Raw genomic sequence first — 21,263 nt, forward strand, 5'->3', positions numbered from 1 at the left:
ACTTAGATAAGAGTTCTTTGTATCTTGTATGTTAGGTTTTCTAATTGAAATCAACAGAATAGTTTTATTGAATTTAACTATGTAATTACAATAAGCAATAAATCACATGGATGAATTTAATTAAAAATTTTAAAGTACAACACTTAAGTTTTATCTTTCTTTTTTACCAAATCTAGATGGTTTAATACTAATTAAGAGTTTGCTTAAGTGAACTTATTTTATTGACATTTAAAAAAAATTATATAAATATACCAATAAAAATTATTGGTTAAAAGGCAAATTACGCCCTTTAAGTTTGGGTGTATTGTCTTTTTGTCCATTTAATTTTTGTTATTTAGCCCTTAAATTTTAACATGCTTTGTCAATTTAGTCTTTCAATCCATTACCCTTTTTCTGTTATTAAAAAAAAAAAAAAAAAAAAACAATAGGTTGTAAGTTTTATAAAAATGATATTATCATATGTGATGATACTTTTTATTGGACTTGACAATAATTTTATTGACGACAATGGATATGAATGTTAAAGTGTAAAGACTACAAGTTTCTCTAAAACTTAAAAAAAAAAAAAAAAAAAGTATAAGGATTAAAATAATAAAAATTTATTATTTACTTAAACTTAAAAAGAGTATTAATTAAATTTTAGCCAAAACAATATACAAGATGAGGTGAAAATCAAAACAGAAAAGCTACAACAAATTGATCATAATCCATCATTAGCGAATAATATAAATAAATGAACGGCTGAAAATACGCCAAAAAAACGTAGGCAATCTCGGTCTTTGAACCTAAACCATCCAAAAAAGGGAAGCCCATCACCAAGCCCATGATCACGTGAACACCAGCACCACCACAAACGGCACAAAACAAAGACCTCATAGGCTCATAGCTCTTTACCGTTGTATCTCACGGTCCCACTGTCCCCGCCGTCAAAATTTTCAAAAATAAAACCCACTCTCTCCCCCCAACGGCTAGTATACTTTGCGTCAAACCCCATTTTCAAGAGAACCAATAAACCTTCCCAAACACCACGTTTTTTCATTCAAGACCCAAAATAATACTCTCTTTAATCAAAACCCCACAAATCTCTCTCTCTCTCTCTCTCTCTTCATTCAGAGAACCAAGAAATCATCTTTACCATTAATCAAAACCTCAAGAAAATCTTTCACAATCTGATCACATAAATTCAAACTCATTAATGGATTCTACACCGCCTTCTCATCGATCCGAGCCCCGGTCCAGATTAAAATCAGCCTCCCGTCTTGCTCGTATTTGTGATTTCAACGTCGAGAGAGAAGAATCTCCTCATCTCTCTCTCGACCTCATCCTATCACCAACAACCAAGAAGACCCCATCACCATCCACAGGCACAGAGTCTCTGAGAAACTCCAACTCTCTTCCTATTCACGAACTCTTGCTTCTTTCGCCTTCTCCGCGCCGCAAATCCAAGACCCGTCTCACAGATCGGCTTGAAATGGCCGAGGAGCCCGTGGAGCCTAATGGGTCTCGCCGGAGGTGCAAAAGCAGGGCGGCCCAGATGGGTCTACTGGGCTGTGCCTCGCCAAGGAATTCTCGGAGGTCAAGAAGGCGGTCGGAGATTGAGATTCGGGAAGAGAAAGAACCAAGCTTGGCGGAGGAGATTGGAAAGCCAAGGAAGAGACGGCACAGCGGGCGGTCCAAGAAGGAGAAGCTGAGTTTGGTCCCTCTAATGCCTTCCTCAAGTTCATCTCCAAGTATGTTGAAATCACTATCCTCTAGTTCTTTAATTATTTTTTCTATGTTTTTGGTTTTTTTGGGTGTATTTTAGTGATTGATTTGTGCTTATTTTGGTTGGTATTTTGTGGAAATAGAAGCAGAAGATGAGGATGGAAACAATCTTGATCGAATTGGGCAGATGATAACTGATTTGATTATGTGGAGAGATACTGCAAAGTCAACCCTTTGGTTTGGCTTAGGGACTATTTGCTTCTTGTCGTCTTGTTTTGCTAGAGAAATTAGCTTTAGGTGTGTATTTTTCTTTCTTTTCCTTTAGCCCTCTCTCTCTCTCTCTCCTTATCTAACATAACTATAGTATCAAGAATCTAAGGCCTGTCAAATGTCACAATTTCAGCATTTTCTCAGCAATATCCCAACTAGGACTTCTGTTTTTGGGCGCATCATTCTTCTCGAATTCGATCTCTCAGAGGTTACAAATTAAACTCCTTTATCATGTTATGTTCCAATGTATGTTTATCTGTTTTGCTAAGCTTTAGGATTTGATGAAATTGCAGAAATAATAATATTGAAAAGAAGCGTGACTTTAAGCTTAAAGAAGATGACATTTTACGTCTTGGCAAGTTGATACTTCCAGCCACAAATCTTGCAATTTCAAAGACGAGAGAGCATTTCTCAGGAGAGCCATCCATGACCCTCAGAGTAATAATTACAAAGAATTTGTTATTCATATTTTGACAACACACTTCAGCTTGAGTCATAACTTCAATCAGCCTAATTCTGGTTATAGGTTGCTCCATTCCTACTCTTAGGAGCTGAATATGGCCACCTTATAACAATATGGCGGCTCTGCGCAATTGGTATGTCAATACTCATTCACATCTCCCTATTAGCAGATAAAATTTAAGATTTCTATGCTCTCTTCTTTTTTTTCTTTTTTCTTTTTCTTTTTTCAATTCTTAAAGTGGGTATTTTGGTTGTTGATCATGTGGGTAATGGTTATTGTTTGTGTGATATATTAGTTATTGATGTGAAAATGTATTTGGTTATTGTTTGGTTGAGCAGGATTTTTTATGAGCTTCACTATCCCAAAACTGTATTCATGCTACTCCATTCAGATAAACCAAAAAGGTAATTCCATTACCAATGTACTTAATTAATACATGTATTAAGTGTGTTTTAAATTTTAATATCCTTGAGTCACTAAAGCTAAGTGCCATTTGCCAATGCAGTTGAGTGTTTAAAATGGTGGGTGTTGGAAGCATGGGGTGCTTGTTCTCACAAGAAGATAGTGGCTGCATCAGCTGTCACTGCCTTTTGGAATCTATCTACTATAAAAACCCGTATTTTTACAGGTAATTTTCTGACCATTTGATTAAGCTTCTGTTTGAAATTTCAATATCCCCACAATTTACATGGCAAAATTGTATTAGTTCCAATCCTTTTTTATTAGTTCCAAAACTGTGTCTTCTTGTTTTTCTCACTCTTAAAAAAGAATAGGGAAAAAAAAAAAAAAAACAAACAAACAAACAATTATCAAACCTTGTCATGTTCTCTCTGTATAACAACTTTTTATTTGGTTTTCTTTTTACATTGTCTTGGACAATTCTTGTGCACTAAAGGAGAGTAAAACCACTAAAAAAAAGAAAATAACAATTTAATGCAATCGTGACTTCTAAGACTTGGCTTTTATTATATAACATATCGTAGCATATAACTTTTCTTACCACTCCAGAATCCAGATGCCTAACGGATTCATCAGACAGAGTAGGGCAAGAACCAAACCTTGTTGCCAAGAATCTCTATGGGAAGACCTAAATTCAAATCCCCCACCTGACTTATTGGAAGGGGAACAAAAACTGACTTTCAAACACTTAAATTTAACTTAGCGTTGGGATGTCAGAATTGCCAATAGCGAGATAGTCACGTCTGAATTACCAATAGCACAGTTTTTTGGCATGAAGTTGTTATCCGATAGAAAAGACCCAAAAATTTACTAACATTTATTTATACTTGATTTCCTTTGCAGCGTTTATATCTCTGGTTATACTCCGATATTGCCGACAGCATCTAGTGACAAAATTGGAAGAAGGAGAAGCAGAGGAGGGGGAACAAGAGCAGCAGCAACAACAGCAGGCATTGGTGGTGGTAGAAGCAGGTCGCCAAAAGTAGTACTTGGGAGTCATATGACGCCTCCAACCCAAAAGTAAAAAAAAAAACAAAAAGCACCAATATTTCTGTTCATTTACTGCATGGACAGATGAGGCATTTTGTAAAATGTGACTCATCCTTGTTCAAAATGTATAAATAAAAAGAATTTCTTCTTCTCCAATCTCTCATTCCGTCTGCTGATGATGTCTGAGAAGAGTAAGATTAAATTGCACTTGAAGTACTTGTAATTCATTCATTAAAAAAAAACTACATGTAATTGTTCTCCCATCATTTCAACAGCTTGCTCTCTATATTCCAATTGGATTTGTATAAACAAAGGATAAAGTGAATGAATTGGCATAAGGACTCATTAGCGTTAGATAAATCAAATAAAGGATTTTTTTTATCATGCAACACCCGTCCACATCCAACAAATCACATGTACTTTGTGTACCTATAACTTGATTTGGCTAATGCAAACGAAGATGAACTGATTGTGTGATCTGAGGCCAAAACCCTGAGGATAAACATATTTTCTACTTGTAAAAAAAAACCTTTGGTTAGACTTATCCAATGCAGTCTAAGATTCTCACCAAGTTGTTAAATAAAGCTAGCGTAGTGAAGAAAAGGAAAAGCTACAAATAAGCGTAGGAAGAATTTTCACTCTTAAGAACAACGAGGCTAAAATATACTTTTTGTTCTCGAAATTTGCTCTAAGTTAAATATTCCATCTCTGAAAAATTTATAAGATATTAATTTTGTCCTTCCGTCCGTCTGCTATTAAATTTATTTACACCATTTAGTCTGCGATATGCAAATAAGCAAATAAGCAATAGGACTCATCCTCTATCTGCATTTTTGTGCTCACAGGTTATTTCCAGAGAAGCAATTTAAGCTTTTCCTGAACTTACAAGTTGGTAGTCGTACGAAGCTATTCTCAGAGAAGTAAATTTAACTCTTTGAGAACTCACTAGGTAATTGGTAGACCGTCCAAGGCAATATCCAGAGAAACAATTTAAGTCCCTCGTTGGTTTTCAGTTTTCGTAGAAACTTCCATTTTGATTGCGGGGACTAGTTTGTGCGGTTCTGGTTTTTTGATTCACTGAATGAGACTAGTTTGTGTGTAACAAACACTATTCTTGATCATTTACCAATGGCAAGATCCAAATTATTCGGCTGTCTGATCCAATATATCCATCACCATCTCATCATAACATGTGGGGTTCACATATTATGAAAGGCAGGATGCATATATATGGTTTACAAGAAAATCATTACCCTATGGGATGAAGTTTTCTAATAAGGAAAGGGTCCTCTCTTCCCAACTACCAAGGCCATTTTTGTTAAATAATAAGATTATATTTTTAAAATTACTAATTCAAAAAGTATTGTTGTAAGATTATTTTGTGATGATGTTGAAAATACCTTAAGAGAGTACTGGTATGGTACCAGCCAAATATCCTCCGAATGTCAAATTAAAGAACTTTCACAACTCTAGAGTGTCAGAGTTGGGAGAAATTATGCGTACCTTGGTTTGTGAGGGTTTTGGGGTCTTTATAGTAGGTAGGGTTGATATTCGTTCCTTGGCATAGATGACTTTTCCTTGTGAGGAAAATCTTCATTAATGTGCACATTTTGCAGGATTCTTTCCTTGTAAAAATCCCCTCAATTAGGGTTAGTCGTAGAGTACAAGATGTTTCCTTATATATTCATGTGTGGGGGCCAAGTAAGGCCACGTAAGATCCGTCAAATGTTTACTTATCCCCTTCAGCTTCCTTCTATCAGCTTCTTATTCCGTCTATGCATTCTGGTCATTGATCTTGAGGCACACCCATTGGCCTTGAGGTGGAACCGTCGGCTCTATGGTGTCATTGTTTACGAATGCACAAGCAAAGTCATCAGTTTCAAGGTCCGTGAGTATTGCCTTGAGTTTATCAAATTTTCAAAATTACCCTTATCATTTTGCAAAATAAGCTTTTCCTTAACTCATCTCCCCGTGAGACAAAATAAAGTAATTAAACTTGCCTCTTCAGCATAACCAAATGGAACTCGTCTCTTAAAAAAAAAAAAGGAGTTTAAGAAAAATATCATTTTACAAATTAAGCTTAAAATGCTATTTTATGATTTTATCAAATAATTTTTAAATGATATTATTATTATTATTTTATTTTGAAAGCCCCATCTCCCATTCCTGATGAGCTCTCTAGTCTCTACCCTTACAAAATATTTTGTGACTTGGAACTTGTGCAGGGCTTTAGAACTCCAATATCATTGGAGAACGGGACGTATAAAATGCTGTGTGTACAACTTGCATAAAGTTTTTTGTCTTTTGGTACTTTGAATTCATCCAAGTTTTGTGAGGGAAAGGTTCACCATAAGAAAAAGTCTACAATAATGTTATTTTATCAAAAAAAAAATTAAATGGCATTATTTATTTTATTGTATTTAAAAAAAAATCTATACTACAAGTCGTTAAACATTAATTAACAAGTTGGTGAAAACTGCATGTACTGCACAACAGCTCATTTAAAAAAAGAGCTGTACTACAAATCTTTTAATGTAAAAAAATCAGCAAAAACACTTTCGATTTTGAGGAGTCAAACTAAAGAAGTAGAATAAATTAGTGCACTTTTTTTTTTTTTTGAAAAGATTGTTGTTTTTGTTATTTTTTGTGGTTTCAGAAATGGAGGCTTTGGGTGGAGGCCTTGGCGGGCTGTGGAACTCAAACCATCCCTTCAGAAAAAGACCCAAAAAACCCGATTCCAAATCCAAATCCAAATCCAAATCCTCCGATTCCGCAGCTGCAACTGGCAGAGCCGGTTACCGCTTTCCATTAAAGCAAGCCGTCACGGCCGGCTCGCTCGCTCTCGCCGGCGACACCATCGCTCAGCTCAGGGAGCGGTGGACTAAGCGAGAGCCTTTGAACTTTGAATCCAATGCTCTCACTAAGGTCAGTAGAAACTCAAAGCTGCTCCTTTTTCTTTGTTTTCCCTTTTTTTTTTGTTATGCTGTGTTTGGTTGCTGAGAAAATGAGGGAAAAAAGAAGTGTGAAGTTTGAAACTTTTGAAAGTTATGTGTTTGTTTTCCTCTGTTTGGGTGCCAATGGAAGTGTTTATCTGAATTTTGATGTATTTAATTTTTGTTTGTCTGAGTTCTCTTTGCCCTTTTGGTTCTCTGTTGGAATTTTTGTTTAATAAGCTTTTGAGTCTGTCAGATGAACCACAAAATGGCTATTGTGTGGTCTGTTTGGTTGCTCTGAAAGGCAAAAAATATTAGCCTTAAAATCCTTACCAATCTAGCCCATAACCTCAGGCCAATGTGCTCTAGCTCAACTGTGGCAGCTCCTTGAATTGCAGTCAATACCCACTGGCTGCATGGGTAACTTACTAATCACAAAATCAAGCCCATAACTTCAATAAGAATGTAATGGGGTAATTGCTAAGAGCCTTATAGCTCAACTAGCACCCCTTAGTGTTTCCAACGGAGATGTCTAAGGTTCATATCCCCCTCCCTTGCTGTTGTTACTATTGAATTATCCACACACACACACAAAAAAAGAGGAAAGGTAATGGGGTAACAAAATTTCAACTTTTTGCATCTCATTACTAAAACTGGAAAAAAAAAAATAGCAAAACATATTTCTTGTCTATCATATACATGATGTGCCAAGAGTAGCTCAGTGGTATTGCTTGATGCATTGAAATACAAAAAATATACATGATGTATTAAAGCTAGAGAACAAAAGCATAATTTTTCTAATTAACAGTTGCAAATGCGAAGGACCACGGCTAGGATGCTTGTAGCCACTTGAGAGTCTGTAGCTATTAAAAGTCACCTTAGTTGCTTCTCCTCTGATATGGTTAATCCAATCTATTCATGACACAAAACCAGTTTTTGGGTCTTCAGCAATTCCATAAGAACAAAGCTATGCACTCTTCCCTCATGATCCCTTATAATACCTCCAAACTCACATCTGTTAAGGGTGCCATTAATATTTATTATTTAGCATCTAAATCGAGCAGCATGACATTTCTGGCTTTTTTAGAAGGTTTTAGTAAGATCCAAGTTATTCTAAAAAGTGAACTCTATTTTGAGCCATACCTTTTTACATTCTTTGTCTTTTTTTGATAAGTAGCCATACCTTTTACATTATTTAACCCCATGATGCATGGAAAATATATATTAAGCCATGTCAATGATTGCTCAGTTGAATATTTAGTTCTGAAAATCCTAATCCTTTTATTTCTCTAAATGCAAAAGTGATAGACCACAGCAGCAAAAGCAGTTCTTATTGTATTAATCAAACCACTTCCCTGAATCTCTGCTGCATCCAAAATAGTTCCTGCTCCCAACCAAAATATTTCTTCTAATAGAGCATAACTCCAAAATTGCAGACCATATTCTTTCAGAGTAGTTGCATTCAAAAGAGAGTTGTGTATTCTTTTTGTTATTCCTTACAGAGAACACATCTGGATTTGCTCTATGTTCCCTTTGTAGCCAACCACAGAATGAAATTATGTCTAGTTGTGAAATGATCTTTCCAAACCAGAGAATTCATGGACCTCTGGGAAGATTTGTCTCTATATTAAACCAAGTATATTTAATTGAGAACATCCCCGATGCAGATAGCAAAGAGTTTGAGGAAAAACATTATTGAATATCAAAGTCAATATTTTTGTGGTCTATTTTTGATATGGGGCTTTCTTGACACCTTTCAAAGTTTACTTAATTATTATTGAGTCTTCAATGTTGAGTTTTTTATGTTAGAAAGTTGTTGGATCAGTTTTAATTAAGTTTACCAGAATAATTTCTGGAATGGGCTCTCTTTGGTTGTACCAAAGGCCACATGAATCTTATTTTATGTTTTGAGTCCTTTTCCTATGTTATTCAGATTAAATCCTCTTGTTTATTATTAGTAAACCTAGTCATTCTAGGAATAGGTTATTTAGAGTTGTACTCCTTTGAGGAAAGGATTTAACAATAGCCTATATAAAGGCTTTATTGTAGTCAATAATATCAAGAGAGAGACTGATTTTAATATAATTTTAGCAGCTTATTTTAAACTTTGAGGGTGTGATTGCCTTATCCTACCTAAGTGTGATTGCTTTGGAAAACCTAGGTATGATTGCTAGTGTTGTATCTATGTTATTTCTTGTTCTATTCCCTGTTTTAACATATTCAGGATTCAATCCTTTGTTTACCTTAACCCTTAAACATCAATCCTAATTCAAGAACCTTTCAAGATCTCATCAAGAAATCTAATTCAGGGCTGTGTTCATAAATATTTTACATCAAAATTGATATCAGAGCCCATACACGCTTCCACCCTGCATCATTCCCTCTCATTAGTAATATCATCATCACAAATGCTAGAATAAGAGATAGAATGAACCCAGTTAAAAGATAGTGTAGATTGGGAAAGTGGTTGTGAGGACAATGCAATTTGACACTTCCACTGTGATTGATACCTCTGTGGTCTTGATTTTGTAGTTAAACACTTAACCAATCAATACTGTACCCCAAACATAGTAGGTACATATGTTGGAAAAGTTTCCATCCATGACACATTCTTCATTTCTGGTTTGCTAAGTATAGTTTTATCTAGTTGGAAGCATATAATCTATGACATGTTAAGATAGTTTCTTGCTATGTTCTCTTTGCATCTAAGTGGTGCATATGGCCGTTCAGAGTTTCATCTTTAACCAAACGCTTTCCTTTAGGATGTAATGTGGACCCTCCTTTCAGACCATGACTGGATCCGTGCTCTGCGGATGACTTCCTATGGGTTTCTTTTCTATGGCCCTGGTTCTTATGCATGGTACCAGTATCTTGATTATGCTTTGCCCAAGCAAACGGTGGAGAACCTAATACTGAAGGTGTACTACCTTTGAATTTTCACTTTTCATATTCAGCATTTCAATTAGTGTAACTAACTTTTATATACTTGCAGATTGTATTAAACCAAATTGTGCTTGGTCCAACTGTGATTGCTGTTGTTTTTGCATGGAACAACTTATGGCAAGGGAAGCTCTCACAGCTTCCAGGAAAATACCAGAAAGATGCTCTTCCTACATTACTTTTTGGTAAAAAAAACAATCTTTGACATAATGTTTACATTGGCTTGATAATGTGGTCCAGATTTCACCGATGGGCTCTAGCTCAAATGGCATCTCCTCCTTGTAAAAAAGAGGTAGAGGGTGAGACCAGTGTGTAAGACCCGAGCATGTGTAATTTCCAATAATAGTGTAAATTGATTTTCTTTTTTGATTTCTATGCAGGATTTAGATTCTGGATCCCTGTCAGTGCATTGAATTTTGGGTACACTTTTACATCTTTTCTTTTTGTGTTTCCCCCTCCTAATAAGTACTTATGATTATGAAATGCCCTGAGATTTGAAAATGGAATTAGTTCTTTGCGTTCTCTTAAAAAGGTTTTGGGAGAATAGAATAACGAAAAAGGCATTTGAATTGACACCCAGCAAGCAAATCTTTTCTTGTTCAAAGAGTGCATAAATTCTTACTTAAAATGTCATGAAAAGCAAACAGCTCTCACTTATCAACTAGTGGTTTTGTGGCCAGTATTGGGAACAACAATGTTGTATTTCTAGGTTCATTTTTCTTTTTCTTTTTCTTTTCCCTTTTTTTTATTCATTTCCTAGGTTTCCAAGGTTCAGCTTGGAGAGAAAAGAATCAAAGATTTCAAAAACTCTTTATCCTAACTAGTAGAATTAATTGCTTGCTGGATGCTTCGCTAGTCGAGACAACTTCTGAAGTGAAGCGGAAGTTGAAACTCAAAACTAAATACAATGATTTGAAATGCTCTGGATATATCAATTTCATATATTTGCATTGGTTCATTTAATGAATCATTTTTTCAAAGAACATAGTCCTCTAGCACTGACTTCGTCTGTTTCCCTCATTACAATTACTTAGTACTTTTTTTGTTGGAACATCAAGCTTTACATGCCTTGGATATATGATCTTTACAGGGTAGTGCCTCTTCAAGCCCGTGTGGCTTTCATGTGCTTGGGCTCAATATTCTGGAACTTCTGGTTGTCTTCAACCATGAGCAAGTAATTCATACATACAAGAGTTTAATTAATGATTTATTATCAGCAGATGGAATTTGGACCATCAGGTATTTTCTCATATTTATTCTCCTTTTCTGGATTTGTAAAAATTACTATTGGGGTTTGATGTGAATTCAATTTTTTTTTTTTTTTTTTTGTAGGTCAATTTTTGACCTGAAATCTGTTCACGCAGAAAGCATGTGAATTGGAAGCAGTGGTTTTAATCCTTCTCCATTTTCATTTGCTACAAATTTTTAATTAAAGTTTTTTAAACGATTCTGTCCTAGCGAATTTGTGAACCTCTAGATCTTCAGGATAGGCTCCTGCTTGTGATTGTGAGTACATTAACTAAAATATATAGAAGTGGCAATATGGTGTTCCCATTTTTTTCATGGTGTACCAGAAATCTGTCTTTTCGTTTGGTTTGGTATTCCATATGAATCTATATTATCTATCATTTACTTAATAAAAAATGTTACAAATAAATTGTGGCAATAAATATCTGGCGATTACTTGGTTTAACAAGCCCTTTTTTTTTTTTTTGGAGAATCTCTTGGTTTAACAAGCCAGATGTATTGTTCAAGTGATACAGCACAAATTTTGATTAACTACTCAAGAGAATTTTCTTTGAACTGAGTTCTTGGTACAGCCTTTGATGGATAACTAACAGATGTATATTCAATAATGAGCTATTAATTGAAGTATTTGAAAGTAGGTTTTTTACACCAGGATTTGTGCCAGATTAACAGAAGCAATCATATGCTTTGAGTGTCCTTACGCACTAAGTTTGCTGAGTAATTGTACCCTAGCTAACAAAACATCATTTTAGTGTTAGTGTAAAAACAATGTTCATAATAATGCCAACAGCCTTGTAGCTTGAGTCCTACTTTTGTTGGGTGCTGCTCATGATGTGCAAATAAGTGAATAACAAGAGTCTTTAAGTAGAAGAAAAACAACTTCTATTTTGAGAATTTAAAGGAAGAAAATGAACTTTGTTAGAACGAGAACAAGGCAAACATGAGACGGGGCCATGGCAAAACTTATTGATGCAACAGCTTAGAATGCAATTTGTGTAACCTGATATGTGAAGAGCGCATAACCAAAATAGGCTTGTTTTGATGATGTTGATCCACTCACATTATACCAAGTAGTTTATATGAAATATTTCATATTTCCTATTTTCACAACATATTATAAGTGGCAAGTTATTAGTAGCTGTTACAGTAGGCAAAAAAGTAATTTTAGTGGTAGGTTCAAATTAGAACCAATATCAACTTACTACCTAAGATTTGTTGTGAAAAATGTTATGTACGTAACATTTCTCTTGTGAAAAACAAGAACATTGGTGTAAAAATCAGATGATCAAATCTTATTTATTCAATCTAAGTATTCATTTAGGACAAGATTGGGTGCAATACCCTTGCACCATGTGCAACTACTCTGACAAAAAAAATTTATTTCTTCACTTTTATACTTTTTTTTGTTTTTTAATGGTGGAGATTGAAAATTGTGTTCTCAATCTGGTCATTGAGAGCAATTGCACTTGATCTCAATCTATATGTTTAAACCTTATATAAAGTAAAACTCTACAATTTAGCTAATGATAATGGTGAATTAAAAGAAGAAAATCATGATTTCTAAAGAGAAATCCTAACTCTATTTTTTTTTTTTTTTCAATTTGTTCAAATGATAAATTCTCTTACAGTTGAATAAAAGATTTAAAGTTTAATTCCTACTTACACAAAAAGTTAATTGGTGATTTGGTGCTGTAGTCTAATGATAAAAAAAATGTTCATCAAGAACTAATTCTATAAATTGAAGAAAAAAAAAATTGTAATAATACTCCTGATGGGAGGACAAGTAATACAGGGCCTAGTTTCAAATAGGTTATAGGGCCTAGTTTCAAATAGGGCTTTCTCTAGACTCTAGCCCAAACCCGGAATTAAATCCCAATATTCCCTCAAAAAAGCTTTTAGGTGGGGGACCGTAGGGTTTAACTTCTTCACCACTTCATCAACTCCGCATTTTTGCTTTTTCTTTTGCTTTTGCTTTTGCCTTTGCCTATTTCTTCATTCAGTTCTGAAGAGACTCTCTCACTTTGCCTAGGGTTTTTCATTTTTGAGCTTCTTCTTGGACCATACCACCATAGTAATGGCGACAGTGGCAACAGGGAATACCAACAATACTAATAATACTGCTGTAGCGAAGAGGAAGCCCGTGTTCATCAAGGTTGACCAGTTGAAGCCTGGTACTTCAGGTCACACGCTCACTGTGAAGGTGGTCAGCTCCAAGACCGTTAAGGCGACCAACAACAACAAGCCTGGCAGATCTACCATGCTCCTCTCTCGCCCTCTCCACCCCACTCGTATTGCTGAGTGCCTTGTCGGCGATGAGACTGCCACCATTGTCTTCACTGCTCGCAACGACCAAGGTTTATTGATCATTTTCTATAGTTTACTGTTTCTGAATTAATGGGTATTTGTGTTTGGATGATTAGAGAGTTTGTGTGAAATTTTTGATGAATTTGGTGTTTTGGGTGATGGGTTTTGCTTTGTTTGGGAAAATTGATTCTGGGTTTTTTTTTTTTTGGGTGTTGATGGGTTTTGGGAAATGGGAAGATATTTGTAGTTTTTGGGTATTGGATTTTGGGGGTTCTATTGACTATTGGGGTTTGGTTATGTATGTGTATGTTTCTGAAAGTGTTCTTTGGTTGTTTTGGTGGTGTTTGTGGTGTCTTTGGTTGCTATGGTAGGTTGGAGAAAGGGAAGGAATTCATGTTTTGGGATTGGTGCAACTCTAGCTGTAAACTGGAATTTAAAGTAGCTGTGTATTGCTGTGTAGAAAGTACATATAATGCATTTGTAGTGTGTTTGGTTGGGAAAAATTGGGAAAGCTATTACCAGGCTGGTGCTGGGTTTATAATTCGTTTGGGGTCTAACATTGATGCAACTATGGGATTTTGTTGGATTGAAACCATGCATGTATTCATCTATGTTTGATGTATGTACAGGTGTAGTTATGTGTATGTATATTGGTCATTGTGTTCCATTTTTTGCTGAGAAATGCAGGAAGAGAAAGGGTTTTGAGATTTGAGTTTCAGCCTCTCTATCTGTTTTGGCATGATAATGATAAAATCCTTTAATTAATAGCACTTAGTGCAACTTCATGGATTGAATGTTAATCTTCAAAGTTTTCAATTGGTTTAGTATCACTTATTTTACTCATTAATTGAGTATCTTACTTTTCCAGTCATTCATAGTCATACTTTGTTTATTGAGTCAAATGTATATCCTGGACCCACTATTAGTATTCTGAATCTGGTATAAGTGTTTATGTGACAGCCACTTACAGTAGCTTTTCTTGTTGCAGTAGCACTATATAATGCTGTGTGATGGATGTTTGTTGACACAAGGTTTTGAGAATATTGCTCTCATGTATTATAAGCTGTTATTGAATGAGGGCTTTATGTATGTGCAGTTGATATGATGACGCCAGGTGCCACTGTGATTCTGCGGAATGCAAGGATTGACATGTTTAAAGGGTCTATGAGGCTAGCAGTTGATAAATGGGGACGCGTTGAAGTCACTGAACCTGCTACTTTTGAAGTTAAGGAGGATAACAATCTTTCTCTAGTTGAGTATGAATTAGTTAATGTCGTTGAAGAATGAGCATGTCCTATGGAAGTCAATGTTTTGGCATTAGGGGTTTGATTTCTGTTTCCTCGCAATGAACTGTTATCTGGGTTGCAATTTTTATATATGTGCTACACGAGTATTGCTGAAGTTGTTTTTGCCCCTAATATATTTTGTGGTAAACACCAAGTAATTGTGAATTTGGGAATATGATGGATTTGGAAAGGTTGGTCAATGCATAAGCTTTATGTTCTACATAGCTGTACTTGGAAAAGTAAATCTTACATTTTCAATGCAGGTCAGAATAGAAATTTCATGTTGTCAACAATACATTTCTACTCATTTTATGTTTACTTGGTTGCTTGTACGTTTTTGCATAGAATTCTTGATGAAGCACCAAGCTGCAGTCTTGCTACAAATGTGATTTTGTGTTTCTTATTGGGCTTATATGGGACTTATGGTCATAATGAGAGAACTGTTGATAACTTTTTAACCTATTTTTCATCTGTATAGAAATAAACAGCTTGTGATTTATTGTCAATCCAAACTTTGTATTGGTAGGGGAGGTTTTGGCTTCAGAGAACAATTCAGATTTCTTGCTCACCTTTCTGCATTGAGGTTTCAATATTTGCTGGGATCATTTGTTGCTCTATGGTTGTGAACGTTTGCGGCTGAATCTCTGGATGGTGCAAGACATTGTCAAAGACTCAAAGTAGCTTAACAGTTCATTGGGTGATTAAATAAATGGAGGTAGAAAAAATATTCTCATTGTTTGTGGCTGAATCTCTGAAATGAATGAGGCTAAGAGATTGTCAAAGTAGCTTAACTGTTCATGTGAGTGCTAAAAAGAGAACGTCGAAGAAATAGGCAAGTGAGCACAGTGTGTACGAACTCCCTGTAAATTGTTGTAAACAAATCGCCGTAGCTTTATATGGGGGTCATCTGAACATAAAAAGATCAACTCTCCTAGCTAAACAAAACCGGCGACTTCTCAATGAGGACTTAAGGCCATGCACTCAAATTCTAAAAGCGAAATACCTGCCCAAAACAAATATAGCAAACTCTAATACCAATTTGCGTGGGATTTGTGAGAAAAAGGTCTCAGTTTGGTTAATAGAAAGGAAAATGTTGGAACCACGTAAAATGGCACGACCTTGTATAACAACTCACACGTGGCGAGAACACTTCTAAGGATTCAATCCTTTTTGTGGCTGCCATGTATTGTTATTTCATATTTGTTAAGACAATAATACTCGTAGCTTTCTTTAGGTTAGGAAATGTTAGTTGAAAGTAAGTCAATTCATGCAACTGGATCTACAGTCACACACAAAGAAATCATCGTGCGGACTTGCCAGCAAAGAAAGAGTGCTTGTCAGACCAATCCCTTATGTTATATTCTGATTCTCCTTTTTTTCATTTTAATCCAATTGTTTTCTGTATTTTATTATTTTAATTAATGCACCCTTTTGCCCAAAAGAAAGTTCTTCCCAATTTTTCTCTATTCCATATAAATATTCTTTTATTTGTAATGGCCATATTCATAAATAAATTAAAATAAAACACACGCACAAACAAGGCATAAAAAGGTGCGTAAACAAAGAACCCACAAAAATCACAAATTTCAGCACTGACATATCACATATTCTCTCACAGAAAAACAATCACAAATTTTAGCACCAACAAAGAACAAACTGCTGCAACGACCAAGCAAGTCTTTTTCACTTGTGGTATTGACCAGGGAGGAAGACCAGTTTAACTCAAATTCAGTGGCACTACATGGTCAATACTACCAAGATGCTCACAGTCACAGATACGAGAAGGATTTCTGCGATCACCTTAATTTTGTTGTTCTGATTTTATTAATGAGATATTAGCCATGAGTGTCCTAACTCCTAACTGACAAGTCAAAGGACCAATTAGAAAATACAGTAAGAATTTGAACCCTAACATCTATCAAGAACAGATCTTTTAAGGACATGAAACAGATACTAAACACATGACCCCCAAGAAGCTTACCACGGAACATTTTTTTACTAACGGTTATAGCTAACTTGACGGGAAAGCACCAGGTCTTGGAGTATGTTGCAATCAAAAGGAAGGGAAACTACGCCAAATTTTAGTAGACAAGAATATCAGTGTATTATAACTAAGCCTGACCTAGTTTGCGATGAAGGACAATCGAGTGAAACAGAACATAAAATCAGTTCTACATGAAAAGGATTAGTAAAATAAATAATAAAGATTTGGGCAGATTACATCTGATAGTTAATGATAATGCTGCTACCAAATCCCATGTTAACTAAAACCTGCACAAATACAATTCATCCATCTACAACACAAAACCCACATAAGGATCATTAAGGATATATTTATTAGGCAAAACTACTAGAAAATCCAATAACTGATCTAGTAGCCACGACTAGCAAGCAAATGTCTACTATGAGATAGCAACAAAATAAAGGGAAAAAGCAAGGAAAGGTCATCATGATCATAGTCCTTCTCCAGGCTGGATTGCCAATGATTAGAGGATATTACAGCCCTAAACAAACAAAACACTGAGTCAGAAATGAAAGAAGAAAAATATAATGGTTTAGTCTAATAGTCTTGGGCTCAATGCAAAACCCAGATAGCAAGAGACAACATGTCCTCTATTTGAGACACAGATATACTGAACCTACTATAATGGTACCATTAGAAATCATCTCACATGAATAAGTACTACCATCAAGTATGTCTACACATAACTTTGGGATTCTCTTTTAGGGGAAAATTCATATAGTAATATTTATATAGTAATAATCCTTGCAACCTTAAAAGTTAAAACAGATCACCCGAAAAAAGTAGCATCAAAATTTATGATGACAATTCCTGTCATTGTTATCAATCTACATACAGACACACATATATATATGGACTTTTTACTTCTTTGAATCTTTGGTCCTAAGAGTTTTAGGACAGGACTGCCACCATAAGCTAACTGCATTGCAAATGTATAACTACTTGACCAGTTGAATGTTCCTTCCCAGTTTTCAACCCTAATATCAATCAGTAGTATTCGGAGAATTAGACTGAGGTACTAGTACAGGTTCATCATGGGAGGACCTTTCAAGTTTTTTCCAGTTCATCACATTTATCAAGAAGATACCTACACTACAGCTCCTGCTATATATGTGATAATAAACTTGCATAAATAAAAAACAAAAAATAGACATCTGTTTGACATGATTCAATGCCATCAGGGTGAAAAAGGTAATTAGCAATCTTTTCAAATTTATACATGAAATTCTCATAGGCTTAGACTCAAGCCAGATAAAGAAGGATAAAAAAGAAAAGAAAATTTTTCAGAACAGAATTGTCCAGTAGGCCTCTCATTTAATACTTCTAACTTATCAGCGCCCTCTTAGAATGCAATAACTTCAGACAAAACTTCTTCTGAACCCATTGGACATTCATCACAAATCATCATTGCAAGCTGATTGCATAGGAGATATTAGTACAATGCTACATTGAGCTTATTAACATCGATGCAAAAATCTTTGAAGAAAGAAGAAATAACTGAATTCATTGTTCTGCAATACATCTTCTCATTTAAAGTCTATGGGCTACATATCAAACATCAATCATCAGACAAATAGTACTAATGCCTTTATGTCATTGACAAAATTAATGGAGTGCACTAGTTCATCTAAGTTTTGGAGCTCAGGATATTCAACTTGTATCTTCTGCAGCTCATTCAAAACTTCTAACTTTTCAGCAGTCACTGTCTTATAATGAAGAATTTTGTACAAAAACTTTGCTTGAATCCTCAGCATTCATCACACATCATCATTGCAAGCTGATTGGATGGAAATGATCAGTAATTCAGTACGCTGGTTTAATGATCCCAGTGACTAAATTGCCAAACTAATTAAAATCCAGAGCAATATTCAGAATCAATTATTCATGCTTAATATTACAGAATAGCTCACCATCCATAGTCACATGTAAACATTATGTAACACAACTCAAATCATTTTACAGACAAGTCTAGACTTCAGAGGTTGAAATCTAGCATCTAGTTCCTATGTATTGTGGATCATGAGGCACTCTTTATGCCCTAACAGAAAAATCTAGCAAGAAAATAAGAAAGATGAAAAGAATGCATCTAGTCCATCATTTCTATCAATTATTCATTGTTCAACCATAACATTCCATAAACACCTTTAAAGATTCAAGCCTTTAAGAAGAAAATCTAAAAGATTCAAACTCTTATTTTTAGGAAAATCTCAGCTTATCTCCCAAAGTGTGTATTAAGCAAAGTTTTCTGGTTATTTCATCAGTAAATCTTCATCTAACTACCATTAGTCCAAAAGTGGGTGTTTAGCGTGTCATTTTCTTTATCAGTAAATATCCTTCTATCTACCACCCAACTGAACAAACCCATGAGACCACCACACTTCATAAAAACCTTCTTGAAGATGTACTGGATGACTCAAATGATTTGATGGACTCTTATGGAAGCAGAAAATTATAATCATAAGCAACACATATTTTAACAGAATAAAATGATACACAAAAGCTACTGCATCATATTAATTGATAGATCCTCTCAAAAAATATCAATATAAATCAGTTGCTTCACATCTCATTTCATCATTACTTCAGAAAAGACAGGTATCCTGCTTAATCTACTGCTGATATCACTCCCTACAACTTTAAAAGCAAAAAAAAAAAAAAAAAAAAAAAAAAAAACATAAACAAATCCAAGTCATTCCATCTTTGCTTCTTGATCTTCATCTAGTCTTGTCTCGGCCTACAACAGAAAAGTAGTATGCTTTTTACAAAAAAGGGGGGTAAAAGAGAATGGTAGATCGACTTATGTTTATAAGAGACCAAAACAACAGCAACTGCAGGAAAAAGAATTTGATTATGCAATTTGATTTGGTTGGAAACAAAAAATTTCCATGCCCTGCGATCAACTTATGTATCCTTGTGATATGATATTTGTCCACTAGAGTTCTTTTTTTTGATAATTCAAAAGTTACAATGGGAAAGAGGGGGATTTTAACCATAGACATCTCCATTAGAAACATTAGTGTGCCACTAAAACTACAAGGCTCTTGACTACTCGTCCACTAGAGTTCTAATGACCGTAGGGATCACCCACAACAATCACCAATTAGAGAAAATTAAATGGAATAAAATGACATCACGGCGCTTAATACCCAATTCAAGATAAGCTTAAAGGATTCTGGCACCTAACCATAAAAATATATATCTGAGAATAGAGTAAGCTGACTATACCATCTGGGAGCCAACCGTAAGTGCCACCAGAGATTGAGAGCATTGATGTCATCAAAGCCGATGCAGTCGCAGTGTGGTATGGCAGCATTGACTCCACACAAAAACTCGTTTGAACAGGACACCTTCCACACACACAAAAAAAAAATATATCATTATTCACATTATCCTAACGTCAAATCTCTCTCTCTCCAATAATTATCATTAATGATTAAATTTAGCTTAAAAGTAACTCTGTTTGGAAGCTAAGAAAACGTAGGAAAAGAAAACAATCTAAACTTTCGGATATTAACATAAAATGAAAAGTTAATTTTCACGAAAACCCATTTTATGTGTTTACTGAATTTATCTAAAGATTGGTTTTTTATTGCCACCCAGTCCCAGGTAACCTGTTTAGTTTTAGAGAAAATGTGCAATGCTTCTCTGATTATAAATAACAAAAACAAAAAGGCAAACTAGTTTCAACTTTCAATAAAAGACTTTGTTTTTACTTTTGGTTCCAAAATAATGTAGTAAACTTTCATGCGAAAATTGAGAAACTATAAAAATCGGATTCAGACATATATAAATATATATGTTTGTACCTGAGAGCGGAATTAGAGAGAGAATTTTTGTTTGGGATGCGAAAGGGAGAGCGAGCCGTTTTAGCTGTAGATGTAGCTTGGGGAGCGAGACGAGCCGCAGCGCCGCGAGCGGAGCCGGAGCATGACCGGAATATGGATCTGGCGGCGGCTGCTGAGGCCATCGGAGATTGCAAAAAATGGCAAAGGATTTTCGGAAATGCTGTGAGGTTCTTTGTTAGGGGTTTTGGGCTTTGGGTTTGTAAGTGAGAAGTGTTTACTTATCTACTGTTAAAGACTTAAACGAGGGTTTTTGAGAGGGTTCTTGTGTGAGATCACTCACTCACATGGTAGTCACCAAAATGGTAATTACAACTTTTTTTTTCTTTTAGTTTTTTTTTTTTTTAAGTTTTTGTTTCTCTACAATAAAAAAATGTAATGGGTTTTCCTCGGGTCCAACCTATTATATTTCTGGTTGATATTTCGTAATTTTCTCTAACATATTTGCTAGATGTAAGGACACAATTCGTAACGAACCGTAACAGTGTTAGGTTCGCACGTAAAAAGGCCCAAACAATATCATTTGTAGAGTATGGGTTTGAAAGGCTAAGCCTTGGTCACCAGGCGGTGGGTTTTTCGTGATATCCATACATGGTTAAATTGTCTTCACCCTTGGAGTCTTTCTCCTGGAGGCGGGCTGGGAGGCTTCGGTTTTTGGCCATTTTTCCCAGCCTCTTCTCAGGAATTATTTTCTTCTCCTTTTATACTAGCCTGTGTTTTTTATCATTCATCCACGTGTAGGATTGACATTTCAAGATTGATACTTGTCCCATCAGCCTATACCCGGAGTGGTTGGGGGTG

At 35.3% G+C, this 21,263-nt stretch overlaps 4 protein-coding genes across 7 annotated transcripts; 3 read left to right on the forward strand and 1 right to left on the reverse strand.

The window, feature by feature from the left end:
• The first annotated feature begins 915 nt into the window (after window positions 1-915).
• LOC115954600 (reticulon-like protein B17) lies at window positions 916-4,158 on the forward strand. Its single transcript, XM_031072505.1, has 8 exons — window positions 916-1,730; window positions 1,848-2,001; window positions 2,108-2,182; window positions 2,268-2,412; window positions 2,501-2,570; window positions 2,776-2,841; window positions 2,943-3,065; window positions 3,740-4,158. Exons 1-8 carry the CDS (start codon window positions 1,196-1,198, stop codon window positions 3,880-3,882), a joined length of 1,311 nt encoding a protein of 436 aa, XP_030928365.1. The 5' UTR covers window positions 916-1,195; the 3' UTR covers window positions 3,883-4,158.
• Window positions 4,159-6,355: 2,197 nt separating this feature from the next.
• Window positions 6,356-11,336, forward strand: LOC115954548 (peroxisomal membrane protein 2). The gene is made up of 6 exons (XM_031072425.1): window positions 6,356-6,811; window positions 9,582-9,737; window positions 9,812-9,944; window positions 10,140-10,179; window positions 10,850-10,998; window positions 11,092-11,336. The coding sequence occupies exons 1-5, from the start codon at window positions 6,545-6,547 to the stop codon at window positions 10,935-10,937; spliced, it is 684 nt and encodes a 227-aa protein (XP_030928285.1). The 5' UTR covers window positions 6,356-6,544; the 3' UTR covers window positions 10,938-10,998; window positions 11,092-11,336.
• A 1,582-nt stretch (window positions 11,337-12,918) lies between these two features.
• LOC115958580 (uncharacterized protein At4g28440) lies at window positions 12,919-14,981 on the forward strand. The gene is made up of 2 exons (XM_031077011.1): window positions 12,919-13,361; window positions 14,408-14,981. Exons 1-2 carry the CDS (start codon window positions 13,082-13,084, stop codon window positions 14,596-14,598), a joined length of 471 nt encoding a protein of 156 aa, XP_030932871.1. The 5' UTR covers window positions 12,919-13,081; the 3' UTR covers window positions 14,599-14,981.
• Window positions 14,982-16,827: 1,846 nt separating this feature from the next.
• Window positions 16,828-20,715, reverse strand: LOC115954808 (protein NUCLEAR FUSION DEFECTIVE 6, chloroplastic/mitochondrial-like). Of its 4 annotated transcripts, none has more exons than XM_031072751.1 (3): window positions 20,427-20,712; window positions 19,846-19,967; window positions 16,828-17,101 (listed from the first exon to the last, which is right to left on the reverse strand). In XM_031072751.1, the coding sequence occupies exons 1-3, from the start codon at window positions 20,585-20,587 to the stop codon at window positions 17,094-17,096; spliced, it is 291 nt and encodes a 96-aa protein (XP_030928611.1). In that variant the 5' UTR covers window positions 20,588-20,712; the 3' UTR covers window positions 16,828-17,093. The 4 variants fall into 4 exon arrangements, with proteins under 4 accessions (XP_030928611.1, XP_030928609.1, XP_030928608.1 ...); XM_031072749.1 differs by lacking the exon at window positions 16,828-17,101 and adding an exon at window positions 17,339-18,034 and having other exon boundaries at window positions 20,427-20,713; XM_031072748.1 differs by lacking the exon at window positions 16,828-17,101 and adding an exon at window positions 18,103-18,397 and having other exon boundaries at window positions 20,427-20,713.
• Between the last annotated feature and the right edge of the window lie 548 nt (window positions 20,716-21,263).

The sequence above is a fragment of the Quercus lobata genome, chromosome 8 (assembly GCF_001633185.2).
Source record: "Quercus lobata isolate SW786 chromosome 8, ValleyOak3.0 Primary Assembly, whole genome shotgun sequence".
NCBI classification, from domain to species: Eukaryota; Viridiplantae; Streptophyta; class Magnoliopsida; order Fagales; family Fagaceae; genus Quercus; species Quercus lobata.